Below are 27,045 nucleotides of genomic sequence, written 5' to 3' on the forward strand. Positions count from 1 at the left end.
GATGGCCTCGCCAAGAAAGAAGGCAGGGACCAAGGAGTAGTGTGGCTGGCACATTCAAGAAATGGCAAGGAATTGCTGGTGGGAGGGTACCGTGGTAAGCAGTTTGGTGGTTCCTCAAAAAGTCAGCACTTGGATAAAAAGTTATCACTTTGATAAGTGCTAACTGATAAGTTCCTCAAAAAGTTAGCATTAACTGCTTTGGATGCTGGTGGGGAAAAAAGTTAGCATTATCGTTTGCCCCAGCAATTCCTCTCCTAGACATACCCAACAGAAATGAAAACATATATTCACACAAAGACTTGGACATGAATGTTCAGAGCAGTATTATTCATAATAGCCAAAAGCAGAAACGACCCAAATGCCCATCAACTGATGACGAAGAAGTAAGAGGTGAATAGCCTCGTGGTGGAATTTGGCTGAGCTGTACAAAGGACGACACTATCAATACGTGCTACAGCATGGGTAAGCCTTGAAAACATTAAGCCAAGTAGAAGAAGCCAGTGGCAAAAAGGCACAAAGTGTATGATTCTATTGATATGTCCAGAATGGGCAAACCCACAGAAACAGAGGGCGGCTTCGTGGTTGTCAAGGCCTGGGGAGTGACAGTGGTGACTGTTGCACAATCTGGTAAATAGAGTAAAAACTAATGGATTGTACCCTTTCATAGTATGTTTTATGCAAATAATATCTCAATTTTTAAAAAGAAAGAAAAAATGGCAAGGAGTCCAGAGAGTGTGAGAGACAGAGGGAGGATTCCCCACAAGTGACACTGCAGCCATCACTCAATGCATCCTTGTTGAAGTGCTGTGAACATGAGAAGGGTTAACCCCTTCTTAACCTCCATCTTTCCACCCCAGGGAAGAGACCTCTGGCTCCCAAAGGGGTGAGACGGAGAGCAGCTCCCTCTGGGCGTGGCAGGTTCTGATGTCTGAACAGATGGGGACTGTCATACAAATCCCTCCTATGTCAGGGAAAAGACCTGCAAGGCATGAAAGAAGGGGACACCTGAATCAAGGTGACCAAGACCAAGCCTGGCGCAACCCCAACCTCCATGTTCCCTTTCCCTGGGCCAACTCTTCACTTTTCCCCACTGATAGAACCTGTCTTGGGTTCTCTGAAGCTCAGTTTTTCTGCCTGTGAATGGAGGAGAAGGGAAATTATCAGGCCGAGAGCCTGATGGAGGAAGAAGAGGCAGGGCCCTTGTGTGATAGGCATGGTGTGAGGGGAGACATCTGTGCCTCTGCAATGGTCCCCCTGGGACCCAGGCCAGAGTCTGGTCCCCCACCCCGGCTCGGATGGAAGCTGCCAGTATAGCATCTGGAAAGGCAGTGTATTAAGTCAGATGGGCCCCTCTCTCCCAGCAAGGTCCCAAGGGAGGGAGCCACAGGACAGGTACGTTTTTATCAGTGAGACAGGAGCACAGGGAAGACTTGGAACACAGCCGCTGTCCCGGGTTAGCTGTGCTATGTGAGGGATCAGAGCACACAGGACACTGCCCATTCCCCCCACTCTGGTGGTGATCAGGGCAGTCACATTTCTTCCTGCCCTTTGCAGAATAAGTAGATGAGTCTGTTTCAGAGATAAGGAAGGTGGAGGCTGAAGGAGCCAAAGCCCCAGAACTACATGTGCAGCTGGGATTTGAACCCAGGGCTCTCTGGCTGCACAGTCTGTGTTCTCATTCATTTCCCTCAATGTTATTCCCTGGCAGTAGTGCCTAGCTAAAAATGAGAGTGGAGGCATAGGGCGCAGGCCCAGTGTCTGGGAGGCTGCAGCCAGGCAGTCTGGGAAACCCTGGCTGGCGGCAGGAGGGTGAGGGGCTCCAGGCCTGAACCCAAGCCCCGACTCCTGGTCTGAACGACTTCAGATCCCCACCTAGTGGTAGGAGGGAGCCACTGCCCACACAGCGCCGGCAGTCCACATATATTGATCCAGCCGGGTCACCAGCAACCATCCTGCGGCAAGAAACGCCCCCTCCCCGGACCGCGCTTCCCTGGGAGAGGGAGGAGATGTCGCCAGCGCGCGTCCGCACGGAGGCTCTTTGGCCTCAGGATTTCGCCGCCGTTCATCCGCAGACACCCAGCATGCAGGCCCGTTGGGCCCCCTCCAGTCTAAACCCCCAGGTTCAGGGCACATTCAGGCAGGGTCTCCTTGGCCCGCGCCTGGCCTCCAGAGTGGGAAGGGGGCTCCTCTCTGGCAGGCCCAGCCCTGGCCGCCGCGCTGGGCTGAGGGGTATTTCCCCACTCGCACAGCGCCCCAGGCTCGGTCCTCAGCAGTCCTTAGGGTCCCCCCAAGGGGCGGGAACCATCACTCATGGGTTCAGGCTCCAGACCGGCCCCACTATGAACCACGCAGGAGTAGGTGCTGGTATCCCCACTTTGCAGCGGTGATGGAGGAGAGGTAGAGTAACTTGCCCAAGTCCACACATTCGTTGACTACTAACACAAGACAGGGCGTGCGTGGGCACCCAACTCAGGAGGAAGAAGGCAGAGGATCAGCTCCCTGGAGAAGGAGCCAGTGAGCTGAGTTTTTTGGAGGAAGGCAGGAAGAGCATTCCAAGCCCAGGAAAAAGAATGTGCGTATGGGGAGGCCGAGGCAAGGCCAGCAAAACTAGCCTAGAGGTGGGCAGTGGAGGAGGAGTCCTGGGGAGGGGGGTGAGTAGGCAGGATTCACACAGGCCCCAGTGCCAGGCCAAGGAGGCTGGGCTTGACCCCAAGAGCAAGGGAAGGCTTTGGGAGGCTTTAACCAGGGCAGTGACTTCATCTCAGCTGCATTTGAGGAAGGCCCTCTACTCCACAGGAAAGATTGTGGGGGCAAACGTGCTAGGAGCTTCCCCAAGGGACCCAGGTGGAGAGGTCTGCCCTGTCCTTGGGGGAAAAGGTTGTTGCTCCAGAGGCTAGAAATTTCCAGACCCTTAGGCAGCAGAGAATCACCCGCACAGCTGGAGAGCAGGGTTTGAGGGCTAGGAGTGTCTGGATGGCCTGGAACTTTTCCTGCAGAGGCACGTCCTCAGGCAAGACACACACACTCCCTGGGCCTCAGTTCCCCAGGAGAGAGAGGAGGCCTGGTTGGCTGAAAGGAAGACTGGAAGCCCTCCAGAGTTCTCCATGGGGGACTCAAGCGGACTTGGAGAAGGGGCCTCTGGCCCAGGACCTGGGGGTGGAGGTTGGGGGAGTATCCTGGAGGGACCAGGTGCACTTCAGTCACTCACCCAGCAAGGGCTTTCTGCACTCCTGCCAAGTGTTAGGCACATAGACATGCACCTGCCACACAGACATACACGAACACACGGAGACATGTGCATGTGAAGATGCTTGGTGGGGTAGTTTTTCTTGGAGAAACCAGGCCAGTTGCCAGCTCCCCAGCCTCTCTAAGGCTCTGTAGCTCCTCTCTGCCCCCAGTTTCCTGGGGCTAAGTCTTTTCCCACCCCACCCTATGCACCGCTGTGTCCTCTTCTGGGAGGGGTTATATTCCTTGAATGTCGCTATCTTCTAACAGATCATTGGCTCCCTCAATAAGGGCGCTGTTGTCTGTTTCACTTATTCCTGGGTCTCCTGGCCCAGTGTAGGGGTATGTGTGTGGGGATGGCAGGGTGACCTACTGGGTGACTTGCTCAAAACTGAGAGGTTTTTCAGAACTAAGCATGCCAGTACTCAAACCAGAACTGTCGTGGGCAAATGAGGACAGTTGTGGGCAGGCAAAACATGGAAGTGTGGACAGCCCCCCAAGAAGGAAACAATGAAAACCCAAAGTGAGGGCAGGATGAAGGAACCGACCAGCCAGTCCAGGGCTAAATGAAAACCAGCCCCCAGGACAGCCCACCACAGGCCAAATGCTAGGGGACTTTGCAGCTTAGGGGCTGTGGAGCAGGAATGGCAGGCTCAGGAAAGGACACAGGCCTGGGGTCTGCCAGAGCCTGGTGTGGCCCTGTGACCTGCTTCTTAGCCGCTCTACCACCTTGGGCCATTTTCTTGTCTGTAAAATGGAGGTAATCGTACCAACCACCCAGTGCTGAGAATTAAATAAAACGTCTGTGTTTATGTTAAGCACACAGTGGCCGTTCCACAGCTGCTCCTGTCAGGCTGAGGAGCAGGCACCGTGGGGCCAGAGCACATCCTGCTTGTTCTCTTTGGGAGAGAAATAAATAATGAGAGCGAACATGAGCCACGCCCTGAGCTGAGCATGGGATGCACCCCTCCCAACGCTCCTGTTAGTTTTACGCTGAGAAGCCCCTGCCCTGGCCAGTGGTCCCTGCAGGTCCAGCTGGGCTGACGGGAGCCACAAGGCTACCTCCCCCCGGCCTGCTGGACTTAGGCTCTGAGCCAGGTTGCTTCTCCCACGAACATCTGGGCACTTCCTCCTCTGCCCCTTTTGCCCTTTTCCTGTTGCAAGTCTGACTCTCACCCATCATCACTTCATCAGTGAAGGTTTCCAAGGGCCAGGCCCACAGGATTGTGAAAGAGCTCTGTCCTTTAATTACTGGATGGCCTTGGGCACCTCACTTCATTTCTCTGAACCTCAATGTCATGTCTGTGAAATGGGGACTCACAGTCTCCATCCTGCCAGCGAGGGTCGGGGAGAGACCACATGTGAAAGTGTGTTGACTGTCATGAGGGCTTCCTCGCAGCTGAGAAATTAGCCTGGGGAACACCCTTAAACCTGGGTGCCTGAATGGCCTTCACTGGTATTCCTTTCTCTCTTCAGGGAGAATTCACATGCAGTCAACAAGTGTGGTGCTGGGGACCAAAGTCACCCCCCACCCAAAACCAACAGTCTGTGTCTCTCCAAAAGCAGCTTGCTCAAGGTGGAAGGCCAAGCTGTGACTGACAATCGCACCCCACAGGGAGTGGAGGCCACCGATTCCCTGAGGGGTTTGGACCTAGAACTCAATTTCCTCATTGGGAATTCACCCAGGTCACCAGCCCTGTCCCCCACCCCAAGAATCTTGGTCAAGGCCCTCCAGGTCTGTCACTCTGCCTATCCCTCTGGCTCAGATTCCTCAAGCATTCAATGGGAACATGGCTCTTGTCTGGGCAATTGAGGCTGGGTGGGGTGGTCACCAGAAACTGGGCCTAGGTCAACTGGCCATTCGCAGATCAATCTGATTTTAGTCCAAACTACTTATTTTGCAGATGAGGATTCTGGGTCCCAGAAAATAAAGTCACATTTTTGAAGAGCACCCACAGTTCTCGAGGCAGAGTTCGACCTTGTACCTATCTAGCTCCTGTCCAGTTTTCCTACCAAGCAGCGACCTCAGTCATAGATGAGCGTGCAGATAATTATTAAGTCACCAAAGATTCACACCCAGCCGGTGACTGTATTGCAGTGGAAATGACCCTCTGATGTTAGCCGTGCTGCTTTCTAGCCGTGTGCCCTGAGGAAATGTGCGTGGGGTTGATCTCTGAGGGTGCCAGAGCTCATCTGGGGACACAAAGGCTCAGCTGGAAACAGGCTTCTAAGCCCCCCCCCCCTCCAACTCTGGCATTCCCCGGCCAACGGGCCTCACATCCCTTGCCCCCTATTCAGACCTGACCCAGAGCCTTGGTGGCTTTCAATCCAAGGGCGACATTCTCAGGCTGACCCCTGTGCCACCTCCCCCAGTCCCCACCACCTCCCGCTGAATAACGCTGCCCAAAGCCTCTCCTTCGGAGGCCGGACCTTAGGAGCGGCTCCACCGGGCACATCCTGCCCTCGACCCTGAAGACCCCGCCCTGAAGACCCGGGTGAGGGTGGTGAGGAGGGCGGGTCGGAGCCGAGGGTGCCCTCTCCGCTCGTGGAGCGCTGGATGCCCGCCGATCCTTCCCCTACCCCGCCCCCAAGTCCTCACCGTCGAGTTGGCCCCGCGCTTCCAGGGCCGTGCGCTCGGCGCGCCGCGAATCCCAACCACAGCCCCCTTCGGAGGGGCCCGGGAGGCCGGACTCCCGCGGCTCCTTCCCCGCAGAGGGAACGCGAGGGTCTAGCCCCGCCGGCGCGCAGAAGAGGGCAGGTCGGGGTCTGCAGCCTGCTTGGAAGGTCGCCGAGCTGGCGCTGCCGGGCGGCCCCGGGAGCAGGGTAGAAGGTCCCATCCCGAGCCTCGAGCCCTCAGCTCCGCGAGTCGCAGCCCCGAAGTCCCCCGGCGGCCTATGCGGGGCTCCGGACCCGGCTCTGCCTGCTTTCCTGGCTGCGCCTCCGTGCCCCGCTCGCCGGGGTCCCAGTCTACCTTCCGCTCTCTCTCCAGGCGGCCGGCCCCGGCCCTGGCCTGCAGCGCCATCTCGTGGACCTGTGGGGAGTTGCCGAGGCCGGCGGCCTGGGCGGACTTTGGGGTTCGCTCCCAGCGGGGCGCTGCGTGCGGGAGCCGCCCAGAGGGCGCGCGGGGAAACGAGGCGCAGCCGTCCGCTCTGGAAACCGGGTGTTTCCGGAGTGGGCTCGGGGTCCCCGGCCTCATCCCCATCCAATAGGAGGAGCAGATATGCGCTTCCAGAGAGCCCCAAACGAAGTCCAAACGCAAAACCGTAACGGGCGTGCTCTGGACGCGTTCAGGGCCGGGCGACCAGCCTCTACCCCGAAGGCGCTCCCGGGAGGATACCCAGGGGAGCTGGAGCTCGGGCTCCCTCCCAAACGCGCAGGGGCTCCCCCGCTGCCGCCCAGTCCTGAGAGCACGGAGCGCTCAGCCTCCTGCGGGCTCCCGCCTGCCGGTGCTCCGCACCTTGGGGCCCTAGACAGCGAAGGAGGGGGAGGAAGCGGGACTGGATTTTGGGTCCTTCCCAGAGCGGAGGAAGGCAGGCTCGGGGTGTAAATCCAGGTCTCGTGGAGGCTGTCCCTCAGGGGGCCATCGCGAAGCCGGGGAATGGGGCGTCGGGGACCTCGAGTCTGGGCGCTCGCGCATGGGAGTCCTGGAGACAGCGAGGCTGAGCGCGCCCCTCCCGCCCCAGGAGCGCCCCGCGCAGGAGTTCGCGGTCTGCTGGGGAGCGGGGCCCGGAAGCCGCGCCCTTCGGGAGGGCCGGGCCAGGCCACACCGGTGTCTCGGGTTCTCCGCAGCAGCGGCGGGGGAGAGGGAGAGGAAGGGCTTGAGAGCTCGGAAGACTCCGATTAACCCGAGAGGAAATGAGGTCTCCGGGCCTTGGGATCAGCGCGGCTTAGCCGCTAGGGGCCTCTCAGAGCCCCTGCACTCAACCCACAGTCTCCGAGTTCCTCCGGGAACCGCACGCGCCACCCCATACCGACACGCACAATTCTCTCTTAGACCCCACACGCCCCACACGCGGGGGCCGGCGGCGACAGGCTAGGCCGCCAGCAGGCATCGCCATCGCCCCAGCACCGGCCCTCCTGCCACGCGCCTGCCGGCGGCTCTGCCGTCCAAGGCCACCGGGCCAGGCCCTGAAGGGTTAAGGAGGCCTTGCGGCACCGGAGCGGCGGGTACGCGGGGCGCCTGGGCTAATTGGCGACCCCGGGGACAATAAGGGCTGAGAGGCCGGGGACGAGGGTGGCTTAATTGGGCTTGGGAGTGGCCTAGCCTTTGTCTGGGACAAGGTCCAGCCGCCAGCCGCGGGTTCCCGCAGTCGCACTCAGGCTCCCAGCTGGGGCCCAGCGGAGCGCCGGGTGGGCGACTCGGAGGGGACAAGTGCGGCGGGAGGTGGAGGCGGGAGTGGGGTGGGGGATCTCGAGGCCCTGGAGCCCCACCCCACCCCACCCGGGTTGCTGCAGCAACGACGCGGCCTAAAAGAGGCCGCGACGAGGCCGCCCCGCCCGGCCTTCGCAGCCACCACCAGTCTCCCCCGCGCCCGCGCCCCTAGTGCGACCCCAGGTCGGTGCTGCCCCCTGGTGTCCGCAGCCCTGTCCGCAGGCCGCTGCGAGCCCGCAGCGGACTCGTCTCCCTCCTAATGTCCTGCTGAAAGTGAGAAGCCGTGGGACGCAAACGCGCCTCTCCTCTAGGAGTATCAAAGGCGTTTCAGCCCAAAGCGACCTCCAATCAACGCGCTGCCCACGGGCTTCTATTTGGGCTGGAAAAGGGGTTTCTCTGTCCCCGTCGGGTTCCCGGACCTGCCCGCAGGTCTGGGGCAGGGAAGCGGGAACCCACCCTCTGGGGTTGGGACACGGTTTACTTACTGCAGCCTCCCACTCTGCACTGGCTGAGCCCCCCCTCCCCGCTCCAGCCGCAATCGGCGTGGCCTGGGGGCAGCCCCCTCCTGAAGAGGCGGGCCTAGTTCTCTCTCTTCTTGCAAATGTATCGGCCGGAGAAAACGTCCTGAGCGTCTGGGGGCCCAATTGTCTATTCCACCTTCACTTTCACTCTTCCTCCATCTCAACGTCCCTGGCGTCTTGAAAGCCAGCACCCTCCCCAAGCCTCACCCCGTGCAGTGCCCAAGGTGGGCAGCCTGTTCGGGCAGGGCGTTCAGGGTCCCCAAGCCTTAAAGAGGAGAGAACTGGGAAGGAGGTGGGTTGTTCGGTGACCGACCAGACCCAGGGCTGAAGGAGTGCCTGCCCAGCTCCCACCCCTTCCCCACTGCCACTGCTAGGAGTGGGGGCTGGAGACACCTGCTAGCTGGGCGAGGAGGATGCGGCCCTGGGCGCTCACCGGAGCGGGGCGGGAGGCAGCTGTACTTGCAGGAGTGGGTCTCCAGGAAGGACCAGCCTAATGGAGATTGACACAGCGGGATCCCTAAGACACCCCAGTCAAGCCCATTAATATACAGGGGAAACTGAGGCAGGAATAGAAATAGCCCACTGACCCCACTCCCCACAGGGATTTAGATAGATGAGTTAAAGTAAGAACTTTTAGTCCAGTTTTTGCCACTCTAGCTAGCAGCCCGACGCGGAGGAAACGTTTGTCTTTGAGGTTAAGGAGGTAGAGAGAGGGGAAGAATTCTAGGCTCAGCGATAATTGGCGGGGGGTAGGGGGTAGGACACAGCCAAACCCCTCCTCGGAAGGGAGAGAGCGAACAGGAAAGCACCCATCCTCCCAGCCCACCCACCCAGAAGCATTGAAAGGGGATGCGTTTCCAGTGTGATGTCCAGAAAGGGAGTCGGAAGCCTGGAGTCCAGGCCGCTCGGCTGCGCTTCTCCTGGTGGGGGTGGGTGCCCAGGCCCGAGGCGCCGAGCGGCGGAAGCGGCCGGCAGGGGGAGCCCGGCCTCGGCCTGTGACGCAGCCGGCTCCGCCAGCGCCCCAGCCGCCCAGCCGCCCTGCCGCCCCCAGCATGCAGCTGCCACGCTGGGCGAGGGGCGCCCAGCCTTTTGTCCCCGCCTCTCGTCCCTCCTTGCGCGCGTGCAGCGCCCCCGCCCCCCGCGGCCCACAGAGCGCACAGCGCCGTTCACTTCGCTTTGTAGCGTTTTATTGTTTTCTCGCGTTTTTGTCGTTTCGTTCTCGCTCCGGAGCGAAAAGTGAAAACCTGAGGTGGAGCCCGCGGGCCGGGCGAGCCAAGCCCGGGCGGAGGGGCCGAGGGGCCGGTGGGGTGGGGGCTCCTCCGGGGCTCAGGGCCTTCTCCCGCAGCCGAGGGCCCCTTCAGCCCTGTACAATATAGATGCTCATGTAAAATGGAAAAAAAAATTAAATGTATGAGTTAATCTCTATATGTACACAACAATGTACACCTTTGAATAAATTAATACCAATTTGCATATTCTGGGAACCTTAAAGCTTATTTACACAAATTACCATTTATTTCATAAATATTTTTTTTTTCCCCCTGGGGACTGAAGGCAGAATTGCCACTCCCTACGCTGACCCAGGGCTGGGAGGGGTGCCTGTCTCTTCGGGGAAGAGGTGGGGGGACTAACAGGACAGGTCCCCTCCCAGCTCGAGTCTACACTGACTTCGGTCTCACTGGCTCCAGCATCCCTCAACCCAGCTTTCTCTCGCGGTCCAGGCCCAAGGCCCAGGGCTCTGGGACTCCCTCTGAGGCTCCCACCCCTGGCCCCTGCACCTTCTGGCTTCTGCAGGGACGCTGGGACCTGGATGAGGCCTCTCCCACCGGGCTGGAAGACCAGAGACACCCTCGGATGCCACCTTGACGCTGGAGTGGATCTGGACCAAGCCCAGCGGCTCCCAAGTGACTGTGTTTCCGGCAGCCTGATTCCTTGTTGAGGCCCAGGGAAGTGTCCCAGGCCCCGACTTGCCAGACGAGGCTCTATTCCGGCTGCTGCAGCCCACTTTTGTCCTTTATTTAAATAAATACCCATTCTGTGCTGTACACGTCCCAAGCAGCAGGGGCAAGCAGCCCCGGTGGCCTGCGAGGCAGGGGAGCAGCAGGGCAGCCCCTCACTTAGGCGACTCCCGGCCTGGGGAGAGGGCTCGCTGGCTCTCCAGCCCACTCACCAGTCTCTGGATGCTCTGCAGTTCATTGGCCGCCTCCTTGGCCGAGCCACTGGGCGACAGGGAAACGCGGGACGGGGCCCCTACTTTGCGGAGAGCCAGCTCGGGCAGGGGGCTGGGCTCTCGGCTGTTTCCGCCAGCAGCCTTGGAGCCCTCGGAGGCCAGCCCGGTGGTGAGGAGGCTAGTGCTAGGCGGGATGGTGACCGGGATCTGGTAGGGGCTGAAGCGCAGGCGGGGCCGGGCACTGCCCAGGAACGGGCTGCGGGACAGGGAGCCGGCGGCTGCGGCGGCGGCAGCTGCAGCGCTAGTAGCCGGCAAAGCCGAGGCGGCTGCGGCTGCTGCTGCCATGTAGGTGTAGGGGTAGGGGAAGAGGCCTCCGAAAGTGGGCATTGGGATTCCCTGGAAGAAACAGAACAAGACAAGGGTTAGATATCCTGCCTGAGGTGTTTCTGAGGGTGGGCTGGGTGCTGGGGTGGTTCTATCCCCAACACCTTGCCCTGCTGTTTTAGGGATGTAAAGACACAGCTCACATAACTATAACCACAGGCAGCACACGTAAGCATGAGCCGGTGTGCCTGTGGAAAAACTCAGTTAGAAGGGGGAGATGGCTTCAGGCTACGATGCAAAGGCCTACCGTCAAGCTCTGTGCTGGGTATCACAGAAGGGGTAACGGAAAGGACAGTCTAGGTGATTGCACTAGCATGGGTGAAGGCCTGCAGGGAGAAAACGGGGCAGGCATAGGGCCAGGTGGCAAGCAGGCAGCTTTGGCTGTCTTGGAGGTTCTGCTCATTCAGAACGGTGTCCTCACCACCCCTCCTATCTGCAGGCTCTGAAGGGCTGAGGGTGCCCAGGCCGGGGAAAGAGCCTTGCAAAGTCCCCTTCTGCCTGCTCACCTGCTCAGGGTTCTCCTGCCTGAGCCAGGAGGAGGGCACAGGTGCCAACCAGTTCATAAACTGGCCTGAAAGTTCTACAGGGAACTCCTGGCAGCACCTCACTGGCAGCTGAGGAAGGAATGCAGTCTTTGCCTGTGGAGGGCAACGCAGCCAGAAACCCCTGGACAAGCACCTTCCTGAGTTCATGAGGTCGGCCTCCTGCATGGTCTGACCTTTGAGATAATGGCTCACTCCCCAGAGGGGGTGGGTATGGGGAGGAGGGCAGGGGGCTGAGAACTGTGCTGGGCTCCCTGGGAGCCTCAGGCCTGGCTCAAGCAGGGAGAAGGAAAGAGGCAGCTTCATCAGGCCTGAGAAAATGCCCTCCTGAGAGGGCCAGGCCCTACTGGGCATTTCAGACATGGCATCTCAGGTTGAGAGGAAGGAGGGAGGCTTCAGATCTCTTTCTGATCTGAAATGTGGCTCTTCCTGAAGTCTGGTATGGGCTGCACTGGCCCGGGAATGTAACCACCAGCAGCTCTAACAACAGACGCCTCCCAGGTGCTGGTATTCTCACCCGCACCATGCACCTGTTGCAAGGCTGTGTCTGGAAACCCTGACTTCCTCATAACCTCTGTGATGCAGGTGATCATTACCAGTTTGTCTGGGGAGGAGGCATTCACATACACAAATAATGAGGGGTGCAGATTAAACCTCTGGGCCCTGAACTCCATTCTCCGGAGGCTTCCCCTCCAGCCCGGAGCCCCAGATGAGTGATGCTGATACCTCAAACACTCTACACACCCTAACACTGAGCTGTGTGTAAAACTCATTTCAGAATTGCCTGTGCCCCCCACCCCAACTTTTAAAATGTTTGCTTCTGAACCAAAGGAGCTTTCTCAGACCTGAATTCCTATTTTCCTTCCCTTGAGATAAGATCTCAAGGATTCAATTTGCCAGAAACCTCAGAGGGAAGAAAATGAATGAAGAGATTCCAAATCTTTCCACAGGGAATATTCCACCCAAGCAACCAAAGAGGCCACTCTCCCCACCGGATCTCCTTACTGTGCCCCAGCCACATTTTCAGCAACACTCCCCTGGGAGCTCAGAATTTCCATGGGGCCTGAGGAACTGAGTCCTCATTCCTGACTTGTGTCTGGGGGTCCAGGGAAAGTCAAGGTAGGGGAAAGACCAGCCTTGTCCTTCACCAGAGCAGAGGACTTTGCAGAAGGCCTGAGAGGGGCCAGAGACATCTGGAAGGGCTGGTGGTCAAGTTTCCAGAAAATAATGCAAATGCTCCTCCTCCCTTTGGCTGGCTGGCCGGCCACCCTAGCTTTTCAGGACGGAAGGGAGCCAAGGGTCTTTATTCCCAAGAAAAATGTCCTCAGGCCAGGAGAGTAGACTTCACAAAAGCCAGGCACGGCTCTGGTCTGTGAGGGTCAGAAGAGTCTGATGGGCACTGCACTCCTCACTGGCGCCACAGGGAAGGAAGCAGGCCCAGAGAGGGTCAGGGACTTGCCAAAGGCCACATGGGAGTCAGAAGCGTCGCCCTGGCCAGCCCCTGGACCTACAATACAGTCCTCTTCTCTAAGAACCCAGGTGTCCTAAAGGGCGACTCGGGGCCTCCCCTGGACGGGGTTCTTGTCTGCCAGAGGCTCCCAGAGCCCCTGGCACCCCTCGAGCCCTCTGCTGGCCTCAGCCGCCAGCTCCCTGGCCTCCTCCCTTGCTGGCGCTGCCACAGGGTCACAGGCCTTACCTGAGATGCCAGCATGTGCTGGGAGAGGTGGAATGGGAAGGGCGCCGCGGTGCTTGCTGCGCTGGCCGCGGGACCCAGCCCGCCTGCATCCAGCCCCGCGGCGGTCCCGGGCCCGCCGCCTCCGCCGTTGCCGCCACCTGCCACCGAGGCCAGCAGGTGACCCATGCCCATGGCGGAGAAGGCGCTGGGGCCCATGGTGAACTGTCCAGGATGCAGGAAGAGCGGCTGGCCGGCTCCCAGCGGCCCAAAGAACTGCTGCCCGTGCAAGTGGCTGGAGAAGGCCAGGCCGGGCAGGTGTCCGGCGCCCAGAGGGGACGCACTGTCTGTCTGCACCACCAGCGGCGCCAGGCCGGGTTCCTTGCCCTCGGCCGCCTCCTTGCGCCCCTCGTCCTTCCTCCGAGCCTCGGTGCGCTCCTTCTCCAGGCTCCGCAGGCCGAACGGGCCGTCCCCGCCGCTCTCGGCCGGCTCCTTGACCCTCTCGGGACTGCGCCGCTCCCGGGCGCGCTCGGGTTCGGTCAAGCGATGGGGGCTGGCGCTGTCTGGAGCTGGGCTGCGGCCTAGTGGCGCCCCCGCGCGCTCCTCGCTCAGCCGCTCCGGCTCAAGGTCGCTGTCCGCGGCACATGACTTCTCCTCAGCTGCAGGGAGAAGGGGCGCGCCGGTTACAGGGGCCGCGGCGGAGGCCGACGCGCAGGATCAGGGAGACTCGGTAAGGGCTACTCTCGGGGAGGCCGAGTCGGAGGAGCTGCTGGAGTCTGCCAAGGGGCAGCTGCAGGTCACCTAATCCAAGACCCGATATTTACAGTGGAAGGAACCAAGCCCTGGCGAGGAAACCCTACAGCCAGAGAATTGCACGGCGCCCAAGGGCCAGGCTCGGAGTCGAGCCGGATCTTCTGGCTACCGGGACCGCTCTCGTGGGGGAGTCCCGGGACGGAAACCCAGACGCTAACGCTTCCTCCCTGGCCTTTCAGATGAGCAGGTTGACCACCCCACCGCCCCCACAACCTCCCTTTCCATCCTCCGGTCCGACCCTCACCTCGAGCCCGGTGCAGGCGCAGGGGACTCGGCGCTGCGCCCGGGGAGGGCGGTGGTTCCCTCGCGGGGGGAGGGTCGCAAGACGAGGCGTCCGACTCTGCGCCATCGCGCTCCGGCTTGCAGTGCTCCTCGTACAAGCGCAGAGACGGCAGCGTCAGCTGCTTCCTGGGGATGAGCAAAAGGAGCGGGTCAGCGAAGAGCGTATCCCTCCTGCTTGTTCCCGCGGGCACCCGCCACAGGGCTGCCGTGCTCGCCCCTCACCTTTTCTCCCGCCGGCCGTTCCCGGTGTCCCGGAAGCCCTTGGCAAACGGGTTGTTGTCGATCTTCAGCTGCGTGATCTGCGGGGACCGAGGGGGCAGCGCTAGGTCAGGCAGTGGCTCTTCCAGCCTGGTCGGGGGCACCCCGAGGTCAGCGGTGGCTGGCCACAGAGGGGAGACCCAGGGAGCGTCCACTTGGTACCCACCCACCCTGGGATGGGACGCCCCGAGGTGAGGCCGGCGGGAGGGCCTCGCGACGGGGTCCTCCTCCAAAAACTTCATTCGAGAAATTATCCCTAGACAGGCCCACACAGGCCCAAAGTTGTGCCACGGAGTCGGAACCCGCCCAAGCATGCTCACCCGCCCGCGGGCTTGCGCAAGTTAAACGACTCCGCTCCTCAGCAGGCGCGCAGAGACTGCAGGCGCGCACAGAGACTGCAGAGCACACGCAAGGCCGCAGGTACACACAAAGCCAAATCACATTCATGGGCCCGCGCACGCCAAGTATACACAGAACAAGCTCCCACAGAACCAAACTAACTCATCCGCCTCCACAGGTATCCAACACCCCCCAAACTGAGCACGCACAGCCCAGCGTACACCTTGGTTCACAAAGCCACAAGGACAAGCACGGACACTCGTACCCTCTCTTTCACTCGACAGTGGCGCACAAGGGCACAGGCCTAGAGGGGTGATGCTCTGTCCACTAGAACGAGGGTGGAGAAGCCGCAAGCAGAAAAAGCCCTTTAATTGGAAGGAAATTCTCTAAGCGCCTCCCAAGGGGTCTTGCGCCTCCCAAGGGGTCTGGACTGACCCAGAGCAGTAGCCAGGGGTGCTTTGAGGGGGCTGTGTCACCTGTCCCACCCTCTGGCTCCCCCGGGAGAGTGAAAACTGGGCCCCGGGTTCCGACCGTCCGGAGAGCCTGGGCAGATTGCCTCGGGCGCCCTCCTTCATTTACATTCTCATTCCCTAGCCAAGAAATAAACGAATAAAATGTAAAAATGTCTGCGCTGGCCCAGAGTCTCCGCTAATTGCTTAGTAAACATCTCCACCCGAACGAGCGCCCAACTGTTTGCGCGCCCTAGGGGAGCCTGTGTGTGCGCGCGGTGGGCTTGAGAGGGCGCCTGGAGGACTTCCGTGGGTGCTGCCGGTAGGGATGCGAGACTCGGTACTCTGGAACAGGTCGCAAGTGCCTGGATCCGGTGCGGGGGGACTGAGGGGGTCGGTGAGCGGATGGTTGGGACTGCACGGGTCGGAGGACGTCCGTGCAGGGGCTGGGCCCACCGCCTGCCGCGCGCACCTTGTCATTCTGGTAGGCGGTGACGGCGATGAAGTCGGTCTCTGGGAACACGTAGGTGCGGAAGGTGCTGTACGGCAGCTTCAGGATGTCGTTGGCTCGCACGATGTGGAAGCGCGGCTGGTACTTGTGCATGGAGTTCAGGATGGTCTGCGGGGAGGGCGGGGTTCAGCCGGCAGCCGCCAGCCCCGGCCCCAGCTTTTCTATTCTTTGGGGACCTGACCTTTCCCTCTCCGTTTCTCTGTCTCTCTCTTGGTTCTTCTCCTTCCCCATTTTCTCCTGTCTCTGCTCTTTTCTCTTATTTCTTTTTCTTCTACTTTTTCTCTCACTTTTCTTTTTCATAGCGTATCTTTCTCTCGCCATTAAAAAAAAAAAATTCCCGGTTGGAAACCGAAATGAAACATAGCAAAACAAAACAAAACAAAAACAAACAAACGAACAAAAAGACCTCCCCAAAACCCTAAACAAAATAAAACCCTACAATTCCACTCTTAACATTCTCTTCCTTTCTGGCTCTGCAAAGGCCCCTAACCCCACGGGGAGAGGATTCCAGCCTTTGGGGGCTCACCAACTGCCCTACCTCAGAATGGGCTCTTCCTTTTGCCCTATGAAACCCCACCCCCCCCATTTGCTGGGGCCTTGCTCAGGCATAAATGGGGAGAACCCCCAAACCCTCTCCTCCCAGTTGGGCATCTGCCTGTGGGAGGAGGGAAAGTCTTAGAGAGGCTGAGGAGTGGGTGGGGAGGGTGGTTTAACTTTTAAATCCCCTAGTCTTGGGGGAGGGCCAGGTACGCGGGTCTTGGCGGAAGGGTGATGGACAAGTTGAGGTCACGGGCAGATCTTCCAAGCTCAGCACCTACAGGCCAAGACCAGGGTGACCTCTGGGGCCCAGCACTGCAGACCCAGTCCGGGCAGCACCTGCCTCCCTCTTGACCTAGGAGGGGTCCTCCACAGCCTAATGAACTGAGATTGTGAGCTGCCTGGAGCTAAACAGCCACCAATCCCACCGTTCCCCAGGCTTGATGAGCGGAGCTTCGGTAGGCCAGAGGGCAGTGACCCGGGCAGGAGTACTCTGGGGGTTTGCCCAGCTCTTCCCCCTGGGAGATCCTGGGGCCCTGATCTCCTGCTCAGCTGCAGTGCCAGGTCGGCAATCTCCTGCCCGTTGTTCCCACCCTGCCCCTACACTCACGAAGCCGTGCTTGTCAGAGATGTTGTTGGTCAGCTTCAGCTTGTGGAAGGCCACAGGCTTGGCCATCCACTGCTCCCCCGTGGCTGGGCTGTCTGGGTGGATGTACATGCGTTTGGGCATCTCAGGGTCGGCCTTGCCTGCCACCATCCAGCGCGAGTTGTGGAATTTATAGCGGCAATCGTCAGCGGCAACAATGTCCATCAGCAGGATGTACTTGGCCTTCTTGTCCAGGCCGCTGACTCGCACCTTGAAGGGGGGGAACATCCGCCTGGGAGAGAGGGAAGGGAGGAGATCCCATTGGAACCGGCTCTTCTGGGTCCGAGGACCCCTCTTCTCCTTTATTTCTCCCTCCTCGCTACGGCGCACACCGCTGCTGCCTGGCTGTTCCCCCTGTGGTCCTCTGCTCTGCCCTCTCATCGCTGCCCGGGAGACCCCATATGTGGTTGTTGCTCCCGGGAGATCCCATTTCTGCCTGTCAGACCCCAAACGGCCTCCTTTAGGCCTTGTGCTCAGATCTGGGGACCCACTTTCTTCCTGATCTGAGATGAAAGCCGACGTCCAGGAGAGAAGTCTAGGTCCTCCAGAAATATTATCGCTTCTCCTGAATCTCCCCGAAATTCGTTCAGGGGAAATACCCACTTGGGACTGAAGCTCCCAGAAATAAATGTGGAAGGTGTTTGTATTGGGAACTGCGCTACAGAGCCTGATCAGACATCCTGGCAGTGCAGTTCGGGGGAAGAGGGTGAACCCGAGGCCTGGATTCTCTGTGGCTGAGTTGAAGGGTGGAGGGGCTGGGACTGTGGCTTTCTTCTGGCTTTAAGGCCTGGGGCGGCGAATGCGTCCAGGACTCGGATCCCCGCGGTGGGGCAAGGGATCCCAGCCCAGTGACGCAGTGGGCTCGGCTGACCCAGGGCTCGCTGCCGGGAACAGAGCGACCGGCCTGGGGCTAACGGGGAGCGGGTCCCACTAGGGGCTCCGGGGTAGGAGCAGAGTCTGGGAGAGGCTGAATTTCCCCCGAGCTCGGAGACGGACCCGGACGCAGAAGGGCGAGAGTGCGGGGCGGAGGAAACCGCCAGGGCCAAGCCGTGGGGCCTCCTCCGCGCTGGGACTCAGAACTGTTGGGGCTATTCTTTAGCATCCTGTTTTCGTTTTATTTCATTCGGGGGATTTTAGTGTTTTTGTTAAAAAAAAAAAAATTACTCCAGTGCCAAACGAGAAAAGTCAACTTGGTTGTCTGTGGGAGCGAAGCGTGGCGTCAAGGCCAGAGCCTGGAGCCCGGAGCCGGGAGCCGGGAGTCCCGGGCTCTGCGCTGGTCGGTGCGGTCGCGTGCCCCAGCCCGCCCGCCCGCGCGCCCTCCAGCAGGCCGGCCGCCCTACCTCCCCGACTTGGTGATGACCATCTCTGTGCCCAGCTTGTGAAACTGGTCCCACAGCTCCTTGGCCTCCAGCGTCACCTTGGGGTCGTCCTCCACCTCGTCCTCGGGCTCCAAGCTCTTGAGCGAGCGCAGATGCGCGGCGGGCGGGTGCGGGCCCAGTGCCGAGACGTGCAGCCCCGCCTCGGCCGCTGCTGCCGCCGCCGCCGCTGCCGCCGCCGCCGCCCCCGCCAGGCCCGGGTCGGGTAGCGGCTTGGCCAGCGCGCCGGGCGGCAGCGCGAGTGCCGGGAAGAAGGAGGGCTGCGCCGCCGCCAGGAAGGCGGACATGGGGAAGTCGGCGGGCCGTGGCGCGTGGAACGGGTGGTAAGCCATGGCGCTGGCCGCCAGCGCCGGCTCTCTCATCGGGACATCCGGCCCAGGCGCCCGGGGGCCGGGGCCGGGGGCGCGCGGCTCGGACCCCCGGCCCGGGCGGCGACGCGCGCGGAGGACGGACGACCCGGGTGGCGGGCGCGGCAGCTGCTCCTCCGGGCTCTCCGTCCGGCGCACCGCAAGGGGCACGGGGATCTGTGCGCGGGGGGCGGCGGGGGCTCTGCGCGGGGCCGGGCTGGGCTGGGCTGGCCCGCTCCGGCGCCGGGGACCACGCGCGACTGGTTAGATCTTGTCGTGATCTCTGGAAAACTGTGACTATCTCACATGTCCTGCCCAGCTCGGATCCCCTGCGCTAACGAGCCAGGCCCCCCTTGATTGCTGATTTTACGCTTTTTGGACCAATTGTGGGTCTCCGGGGGCGGGGTTTTGACAGCTCAGGCCAAGCTCCGGCCGGGAGGGGGGGCCTGGGAGAAGGTGTCGGAAGCCTTAGCAGTAAGAAAACATGTCAACAGAATAAAATATTAACCAATGACGGGCCGCCGGGCCCCGAGACCCCTCCTCCTGTCCCGGCCCCCACCGCCCGCCCGCGCCCACGGCCGCCTGCGCGGGACTGGAGAGCGCGGAGGGCCGACCTGACCCGCCGAAAGGGCCTGAGGCGAGGGGCGCCGGGGTCCCGGGGCCTTGGGGAAGGACCCGCAGCCGCACGCTGGCCCCAAGTGCAAAGCATTGACACGGCCCGGAGAGGAGAGGGGGCGCCCTCCTTCTCCCGTGCCTGGAGGCCCGGCCGCTCTGGCCAGCGCCCCAGACTGGCCTCCGACCCAGCTCCCGGTCGCGGCGCCGCCTGGGGGTCCCTGCGCTCCGGAGAGAGACTGCAGGCGCTGGAAAGCGAGGCCAGTGGGCGGGCGAGTCGGGAGGCTCGGGCGGCCGAGGTCCCGGAGCGGATCCCAGGTGGCGGGAGCTGGTGAGTGGAGCCGTGGCCGAGCCCTGCTGGGGCCGGCGCAGGCGGGAGCGGGACGCGGCCTTGCGCTGGGGAAACGCGGGGACCCCCTACCCGCGCCCGCCCTCACCGGAATGCTCGGAAGGAACCTGGAGTTCTCCGCAGGCCCTGGCCCCGCCCTGAGCTTTCTGGCGGCTGGGAGAGCGGGTCCTCGAGGCTAGAAAGGTGAGCGCACCTTTCGCTGAGCACAGGGCGGCACTGCGCGGGCGGACCCCGGATTCTCCACCCGCGACCCAACGAATTTTCGCCCTATCCGGTACCGGAGACGAAAGTCTCCTTCATCCGAAATACCGTCATCCTCTTTTCGCCCTGTCAAACACTTTTTAAGAGTTTGTTCTCATCTCTCGGAGTCTCCTAAGTTCAGGAGTGCTAAGCAACGAGTGCGGGAGTCGGGGTGTCTGGGAGCACCTATGACTGAAGCCCCCTCCTCCGCGATCAGTCTTGTCTTCTGTCTTCCGGAAGCCCCAGTATTCCCTCCCCCCCCATGAAGTGATTGTGTGTGTGTGTGTGTGTTTCGGGTCCCGTGTGGTGCCCCCTGCGTGCAGCAAGAGCTGTAACTCAGGGTGTGCAAGGGGAGAGTGAAGCGACCACGCACCTGCTTCCAATCGGGCTCAGGCACGGACACTCAGGCTGATTCCTGGAGTTCGTGTTCCGAAGGAAAAAACGGAGCATACACTAACCACGGGTGACACTCCCACTCGTAAAACCGTGTGGTGGGCGCGTACATCCCACATCCAACATTGACCCATGCAGGCGCCCGCCCGCTGCGCACACCGGTCGCAGGGCACCTCGTGTTGAACGTTGGGAGCAACGTTTAAAGGCTGGATCTCTTCCGGCAGTGCGGATTTGGGACTTGCGGAAGCAGTTTGGCCTCTGCGACCGTTTTCCCCACTTTTCGGGACCGATCCCAGGGCACTCACAACTCATTACTGCTCGTATGAGCGCCGCCCCCACAGGGTTTTCTCCACGACCTCGCTCTTGGCTGGGTTGCTCCTCTCTTACTACCTTCTCTCTGGCCAGAACGAATCTTTGACTCCGCGCTGCGCAGGCTACGCAGCCGGGGTAGGATCCGTTGCAGTTTTGCACAGGCAAATACCTGCCGGCTCCACCTTAGGCAAGATGTGCCTCTTCGGGGAGGGACCCTTGTGGACACGTTTGCGCAGCCGATGAGGTGACCAGATAACCAGGGCAGCTTTCCTTAGCCGGGTATCCAGGTACCGGCCTAGAAATCTGTGAATACATTTGCAAAGACGTGTGAAAAGTGTGTGTGTGTGTGTGTGTGTGTGGACACGTACTTTTGTCCTTGTAAGAGTATGTGTACATCTAAATGTGTGCGTTTTAGACATTAGTCCATTTCATTAGTCCATCCATAGCTGGTCCAGGGGGTCCGAGGCCTGGAGAGTTTGAAACACTCAGGCCTGGGCTATTTAACCAAGAAACCCGGCGGCGACAGTGCAATGGCTGCCTCTGGGGACGGTGACCCCACCTACAGTGCCACGGACCTGCCCTCTGGCTTCCCGGGGGTCTGTCTCGGCCAGGATCCCACCGCCCGCCCCGCCCTGCCGTCCCGCAATCGCCCGGAGGTCCTGTGGCAGCCGCTCTGAAGAGTCTGTAGAGACCCCCAGCCAAACTCTCCGACTAGGAATGCAGGAGGCTCATCGAAAACTGGCGCTAGGGAGGCCTGGGAGGCCCCGAAGCGGCGCCGTGCGACTCCCGCTGGGCCCCTCCCCCGCCAGCCCCCTCCCCCTTCCCAGGAACCCGCGCCCCTGGAGGACTCCCCGGGACCGAGTGTGCGTGTTTCTTTAAGAGGCTCCGGGGGGCGCCTCGCAGGCCGCCCGGGGCTGGAGGGGGAGGGCGCGGGCGGGGGCGGCTGGCGCCAGGCGGCCGAGGCTCCACAACAAAGCTCCGGCCCCTGTCACTTCGCATCGGCCGGGCCCCGCAGACGGGCGGGGGACGCGCGCTCGGCCGCCCCTCCCTCTCGCAGGCGGTCTCCGACCGGGGCGTCGGATGGGCTCCGGCGGGTGGTGCGCGGACAGTGCGCCCGCGCTTCCCGCAACAGCGAAAGGGGGCGGGGGCGGGGGCGGCCTGGGCCGGGTGGGGCCGCGGTCCTGAGGCTGGCGCGGCTGCCCTTCCTTCCGCTTGCCCCGCCACCCCTCGCAGGGTCGAGGGGCACTGCTGGGACCTTCCCCAGGTTGAGCCTCCGAGGTGGCAGGGGGTCCCCGCCGCTTCCTCGTCTGTGTTCGAGGCCGGGGTTGCCTGAGCCCGTGGGCAGGGGGCGGCAGAAAGATCGGGCTGTGCGGCCGTGTGGCAGAGGGGACGACGGACGTGCGTCCGAGTGACGGGGCGCGGGCTGCAGACTGGCTTCAGCGCTCGCTAGCAGACGAATGTGCCCAGGCTAAGCACAGGGGACGCGCGTGGCCCCGTGCTATGGGCAGCTGTGAGGGTGCCGCCGGACGCGTCGGTCCCCGCCTGGACGTGGGGAGTGTGGGGGTGAAGGACACTCCCCGGACAGAGTCGCTTCCCATCACGGCTTCCCAGCCATACCGCACCTCCCGGAGCCCTGGCGCCAGCCAGCCCGGTTTAGCGGCCGGGCCGGGCTCCCCCGCGGTCCCAGGTCTGGCTGGGGTGGGGGCCGCGGCCTCCGTGACCCCAGCCCGCAGCGGCCCGTCCCGTCCCGTCCACTTAAACAAATTGCCGCTGACAGGCGCGCAGTCTCTCTGGAGCCGCCGCCCGCCTGTCGCCTCCCTCCTGTCCCAATTATCCCGCGCAGGGTCGGGCCAACTGGCTGGGATGAGGCGGGGAGAGCGGGCGGCCGGACTCCCTTCTTGTTGCGGGGTGGCCCAGGGTAGCGCCTCCGCAGCCACGGCCTGTGTGGCCCCGTCCCTCATCATCCTGGCGGATGCGAAGGCAAGGCCTAGCCTGGCCTCTGCGGGCCGGGAAGGGTGTTGCTGTCCACCTGAGGGCGAGATCACGCGGCCAAGAACTAAGGCCGCATCCCCGCTGGACTTTGGATGACTTTCCCAGAGTTCTGGGGAGCCCTATAACCCTGGGAGCTGCAGACGGCTCATTGGCTCGGGGCCGCGGTTCCGCTGGTGACGGCTGTATGCTTGGGACACCTGGGCCGCAGAAGTGAGCTGCGCGTCTGTGAACCTTCGTGCGTGGATGTGCATGGGGCAAGATCATGGGTGCGGGTTTCTGGGATCACGGGAGCGTGAACGGGGCGCTCGACTGAGTGGCTTGTGAGACGGGGTAGAGGGCAGGAAGGACCCCTAGGACGGGCCCACCTGCGACAGAGGGGCGGGGCTGCCGGGGCGCTTACAGGCTCTGGGTTCGCATTCGGAAAAGCTTTCGCAGGGAGCGGGTCGGGATTCCCTGGAGCAGCGTGGGGACGGCGACCCACAATCCCGGGCTCCGGGTCGAGATTCCCTGGAGCAGAGTGGGGACAGCGCCCCACAATCCTGGGCTCCGGCTGCGCCGCCTCTGCCCTCCCGATCCCTGCTAAGAGGCTACCTGGCCTGGTTGTCAACTTCTGCACCTCGAACCCTGGGTTTGCCTGGTGGACCCGCAGGTTCCCCTTTGCCTGCTTTGGCTCTGTGTTGCACCTCCGGGAAGGGCATGCTGCTCTCTCCCCTCCACTCCCTCCTTTACACTGAGGACCCTCAACCCCAGAGGTGCAGTCATTTACCCAAGACCACGTGCCTGCTGGTGGCAGAGCTGGGATGGGACCCTGGGACCTTAAAGAGAGCAAGTCCAAATCCATTCCCAAGAAGGCGGTGCTGCTGAGCTGCCTACCCCTGCTCTTACAGCAAGGTGATCCGGAGATGCCAGGGCCGCCACCTTCCCCTGAGCTCTTGCTCTGAATTCAAGACACACAGGATGCACTGTCCCTTTGCCTCTAGAGTCTCCAGTTCTAGGTCTGCAGGAGAGGGCTGCCTTTCAGCTACACAGGGGCAAGGGAGCAGCTGCAAAGGCAGTCTATCAGCCCCAGCCGGAAGCCTGATGGAGTCGGGATGGAGGTCAGCTGGGTCAGCATCCTGGATGGGATGGGGGCATAGGACAGGAAGCTCAGCTCTGGTTTGGGTCCCTCTAAGGGAACTGGCCAGGGTGTGAAGCAGCCAGGTGCAGACAGGGATCGGTTCACTAGGTGTGTGACTTTGTGACCTTGGGCTAGGCCCTGCCCTACTCTGGGGCTCAGGCTTGCTTGCCATTTGTAAGAAATGAGGATCAAACAGAACTCTCAGGTGCTTTCTAGCTTTGTGAGCCCCTGAACTGTGAAATAAAACATTACCACTGAGAAACCATATCCATGTCCAGACTGGTGGCTGCCTGCTTGGCCTCCGCTCGTTTACAGAAGGGCTGGCTGGCTCCGGCGTTCAAGCTTGTGTGCTTGCATCAGCCTCGGGCCCACTGGGCCTTTTCTCAATCCTGGACAGTACCCTCGCTCCTTCAGTTGCCACCCTGGCTCCCACCAGCCTCTTTCCAGATCATGAAGATATTCTTCCTTCATCAAATTGAGAGGAAGTCCATAGTAAAGTTGCCTGTTGACCAGGTAGTGCCGAGAGAATCGTGAGGTCACATGGATTCCTAAAGGTCCCCTGGTCTGGCCACAGTTTGATTCATGCTCTGATGCCCTCCCAGGTGATGCCACCATGAGGTCTGCTGGGGCTGGGGTGAGTCCCAGATTGCCCTGGATGTTATCGGTGGAGGATAGGAAGCAGCTGCTCAGGGGCCAGTGGCCAGTAAGGACCCCACCCTGGGGCCCAGCTCTCACTTCCAGCTGATTACAGGCTATGGCAGGCTCCATAACCTCCCCAATTAGCCGGAGGCCAGACCCAAAGCCTTTCTGATAACCTGAGCTCTAGTGGCAGCCGCTGTGGGGCCAGCTTATCTGGCCTCTCTTATCCTCACCCTTCCCCCACATACTCAAAGAGTTGCCCTGGCTTCGAGCAGATGAATAACCAGATTGTCCTGCAAGCTCAGCCGGCAAGTCCAGCCCTACACCCACCACTTTCCCTGCCTGGGGGAGGCCACAGCTGTTTTGCCCCCGCTGGAGGGGAAGGGCCAGGCCAGGGAGGACTCCTGACTCTCTAAGCTGCCAGCCAGTTCCCTGAATGGCTGAGAGAGCCCCTGGCAGCAAGGTCTCTGCCACATCCACTTGTCCTAGGGTGGTTTCAGAGGGGCTCATGCTTCCTAGAGCAGGGAGACAGGCCACGGGAAGCACGCACAGGTAGCCTGGTAGCACTCTCCTCCTTGTCCCTTTTTGACTGAAACATGGCTTAGCTGGGGGTAGGGGCAGTGCCAGGTCCATCAATAATTTAGCAAGATGGGGAAAAGCTGCAGCTCCTCCAGCACCCTCTACTGCTGGGGCTAGGCTTGTGTTCCTAGCATGCCTCAGTCTGGCATGTGACTTCTCACCCTGCAGGTGCCCCCTTAGGCCACCCTGTGTAGGATCATCTTTCAGCCTACGGAGCCTAGTGGGATTCAGCAACCCTCCGCCTGTGCCCCCAACGTGCCCAACTGATCTGGCAAAGGGAAATGAAGATGAGGGCCTCTCAGGCACCAGGGATGGGATGGGTGTGTGTGAAGGGCGCAGGGTCCCCAGGAGTGGCCCCAGCTCTGGCTGGACATTTGCATGGGAAGGCCTGCTTGTTTGTGAACTCACCTTTTCTATGGCTGTTCCATTAAACTTAACCCAAACCACACCTGGCTCCGTGGGTTTCCTTCCACTCTCCAAGGCCTCCCTGGGGTCCCTGGGAAGTGTGGGCCAGGGAAGGGGCACTAGGACTAGCATTCGCCTCCTTCCTGCTTCCTGCTCAACACACCATTTGTCCTCCCTGTTCCCGTCTCCTTGTTGGCACTCATTTTAGGTCCAGAAGTGGTGGTGGTGGGCAGGGAGACAAAATCAGGCACTTGTCATCTGAAGATTCCAGCCAGGTTTCATGAGGTATCTACCTTCACCTGACCACCTTCCATCTTCTGAGTTTGAAGAGAGAGGCAGTTACAAGGCGCCCCCCAGAAAAGGCTTTGCCAGGCTCTCCTCCCCACAGCAACCCACCAGCACGTGGCCAGGCAAGACCCTCAGAGAGGAGGGTCCAAGCCTGTGGTACCCCAAGAACTCACTGCCTCTGGTAACAGGCAAGATACTTGGAAAATGGGCTTAAATCAGGCCCCATCCACATTCCAGAGCAAAAGTTCTCCTTCCCATTCCAACCCTCCACTGACTCCTTTTGCCCCCAGGTGCACATGAAAGGGGGCGTTGGGATCCTGGGCTCTCAGGCCACAGGACTCTGCTCAGCGTTTGGAGAGGACCCTGACCCCAGCAACTCAGGGATAGACACCAATTGCAGCATGATTTATTGGACAAGACGTGCACTTTCCGACAGGGCCTCAATAACCACGGTTTCCTTCACTGAACGGTACAGGACCAGGATAAAGGGGCTTAAAGATAAGAAAGACAAACTCTTCCCATAAACAGATGGAGAAAGAAGGGAGGAAGAAGAGGTGTCTCCTCCCTTCCTCCTTCCCTAATACTCTGGGCCTCGGTTCACCCCGTGCTTGAGGGGGGCTGACCAAGGGGAAGCTGGGGGCAGTGTGTATCACAGCCAGACGTGAGGTGAGGCTGCGGCTATCTACTCAGGGTCAAGAAGCCCAGCTGGACCATCGACCCTGCCCCCACCCAGGCCCCCAGATCTGGTCACTGTTCCAGGCCCCCCCTCCCCCATGGGTATGGTTAAAAAATACAAAAGCGGATCCAATGCAGGATGTCATGTGCAAACATACACAGGGACTGGGCTTCTGCAGTCTCTCCTGGCCACAGCCTCCACTGACAGTACGCAGAGGGCGGGTATGCCGAGGTGCTGGGAGAAGGGTCTCTTCTCCATCCAGGTAGGATGGGCAGCTGCTGTCACTAAGCTTGGGGAAGGTGTTGATGAAGGAGGAGCAGAGACTGAAGGGTAGGACCAGAGGGGGGCTTCTCCCCTCCTCCAGCAGGGGAGGGGGCCGGCCAGTCAGAAGCAGTTGCTGGTACCTATGGGAAGCCAGTCGGGAAGAGGCTGAGGGGCTGGCTATCATTGGTGGGCAGCGGAGATCGGTAGCCATCAAAGTTTCTTGGGATGCTGCCACTGGTGGAGCCTGAGCTGTTACTCAGAGTCTCGATGCTTCCCTCTCGCTGAAGTTCTGCAAGACACAGGAGAGGGCCAGGCCTGGTCAGAGTTGGGTCTGGGGAGTAGGGGCACCACCTGGGCTAGGCTGCCTGCCTTGAGGCATCATTCTGGGTTCACTTGTGTCCTTCCTCAGGGGGATCTCCACCTGCTCCCTGGATGGGCAGGGGGCAGCTCAGGGCACAGGAAGGCTCAGCCAGGGGAGGGAGGGAAAGCCCCTTGGCTGGCAGACTCTGGTGCGAGAGCATGGTCTTTCCCTGTTGCAGGAAGCCCTTTAGCCCCGAAGCACGACCACCCTGACGATGTGTGTGGACGACACTCCTCTTTGTGGGGCCTGTGCCCGTGCCTGCACACACACTCATGCTCAGCCAGCATGCCCCCAACTGCACAGTGCCTCCTGTCCCGGCTCTACAGGGGAGGCAGGCGGGGAGAAGCCAGGGTACAGGAGGGCCCGAAGCGTCC

The 27,045-nt window shown here is 61.0% G+C and overlaps 3 protein-coding genes across 8 annotated transcripts in view; all 3 read right to left on the reverse strand.

Moving 5' to 3' along the window:
• Positions 1–5,801: 5,801 nt before the first annotated feature.
• Positions 5,802–6,862, reverse strand: LINC02875 (long intergenic non-protein coding RNA 2875). The gene is given in 4 exon segments (XM_012445388.2): positions 5,802–6,503; positions 6,505–6,611; positions 6,614–6,667; positions 6,670–6,862. Coding segments are annotated over 4 exon segments (1,056 nt in total).
• A 2,426-nt stretch (positions 6,863–9,288) lies between these two features.
• Positions 9,289–18,984, reverse strand: TBX2 (T-box transcription factor 2). Its single transcript, XM_021674674.2, has 7 exons — positions 18,062–18,984; positions 16,686–16,953; positions 15,500–15,646; positions 14,204–14,280; positions 13,944–14,107; positions 12,911–13,545; positions 9,289–10,684 (listed from the first exon to the last, which is right to left on the reverse strand). Exons 1-7 carry the CDS (start codon positions 18,457–18,459, stop codon positions 10,232–10,234), a joined length of 2,142 nt encoding a protein of 713 aa, XP_021530349.2. The 5' UTR covers positions 18,460–18,984; the 3' UTR covers positions 9,289–10,231.
• A 6,770-nt stretch (positions 18,985–25,754) lies between these two features.
• Positions 25,755–27,045, reverse strand: part of BCAS3 (BCAS3 microtubule associated cell migration factor) — a 695,431-nt gene continuing 694,140 nt past the window's right edge. For 4 of the 6 annotated variants that reach the window (XM_064378433.1, XM_064378430.1, XM_064378431.1 and 1 more), the window contains one exon: positions 25,755–26,599. In XM_064378433.1, the coding sequence (XP_064234503.1) occupies positions 26,451–26,599 (149 nt within the window). In that variant the 3' untranslated portion in view covers positions 25,755–26,450. The remainder of the gene's footprint in view (positions 26,600–27,045) is intronic. The other 2 variants (XM_064378434.1, XM_064378429.1) reach the window with 1 other exon arrangement.

This window comes from Aotus nancymaae, unplaced genomic scaffold, assembly GCF_030222135.1.
Source record: "Aotus nancymaae isolate 86718 unplaced genomic scaffold, 86718_ANA_hifiasm-v0.15.2.pri h1tg000018l, whole genome shotgun sequence".
NCBI classification, from domain to species: Eukaryota; Metazoa; Chordata; class Mammalia; order Primates; family Aotidae; genus Aotus; species Aotus nancymaae.

Excerpts from the sequence above, each read along its gene's own strand:
- TBX2 (XM_021674674.2), bottom strand. The coding sequence starts at position 18,459 with ATGAGAGAGCCGGCGCTGGCGGCCAGCGCCATGGCTTACCACCCGTTC. Across the intron at positions 14,281-15,499 it reads CCGCCTACCAGAATGACAAG|ATCACGCAGCTGAAGATCGA; the intron begins GTGCGCGCGGCA and ends CGGTCCCCGCAG. Across the intron at positions 10,685-12,910 it reads AGCACATGCTGGCATCTCAG|GGAATCCCAATGCCCACTTT; the intron begins GTAAGGCCTGTG and ends TGTTTCTTCCAG.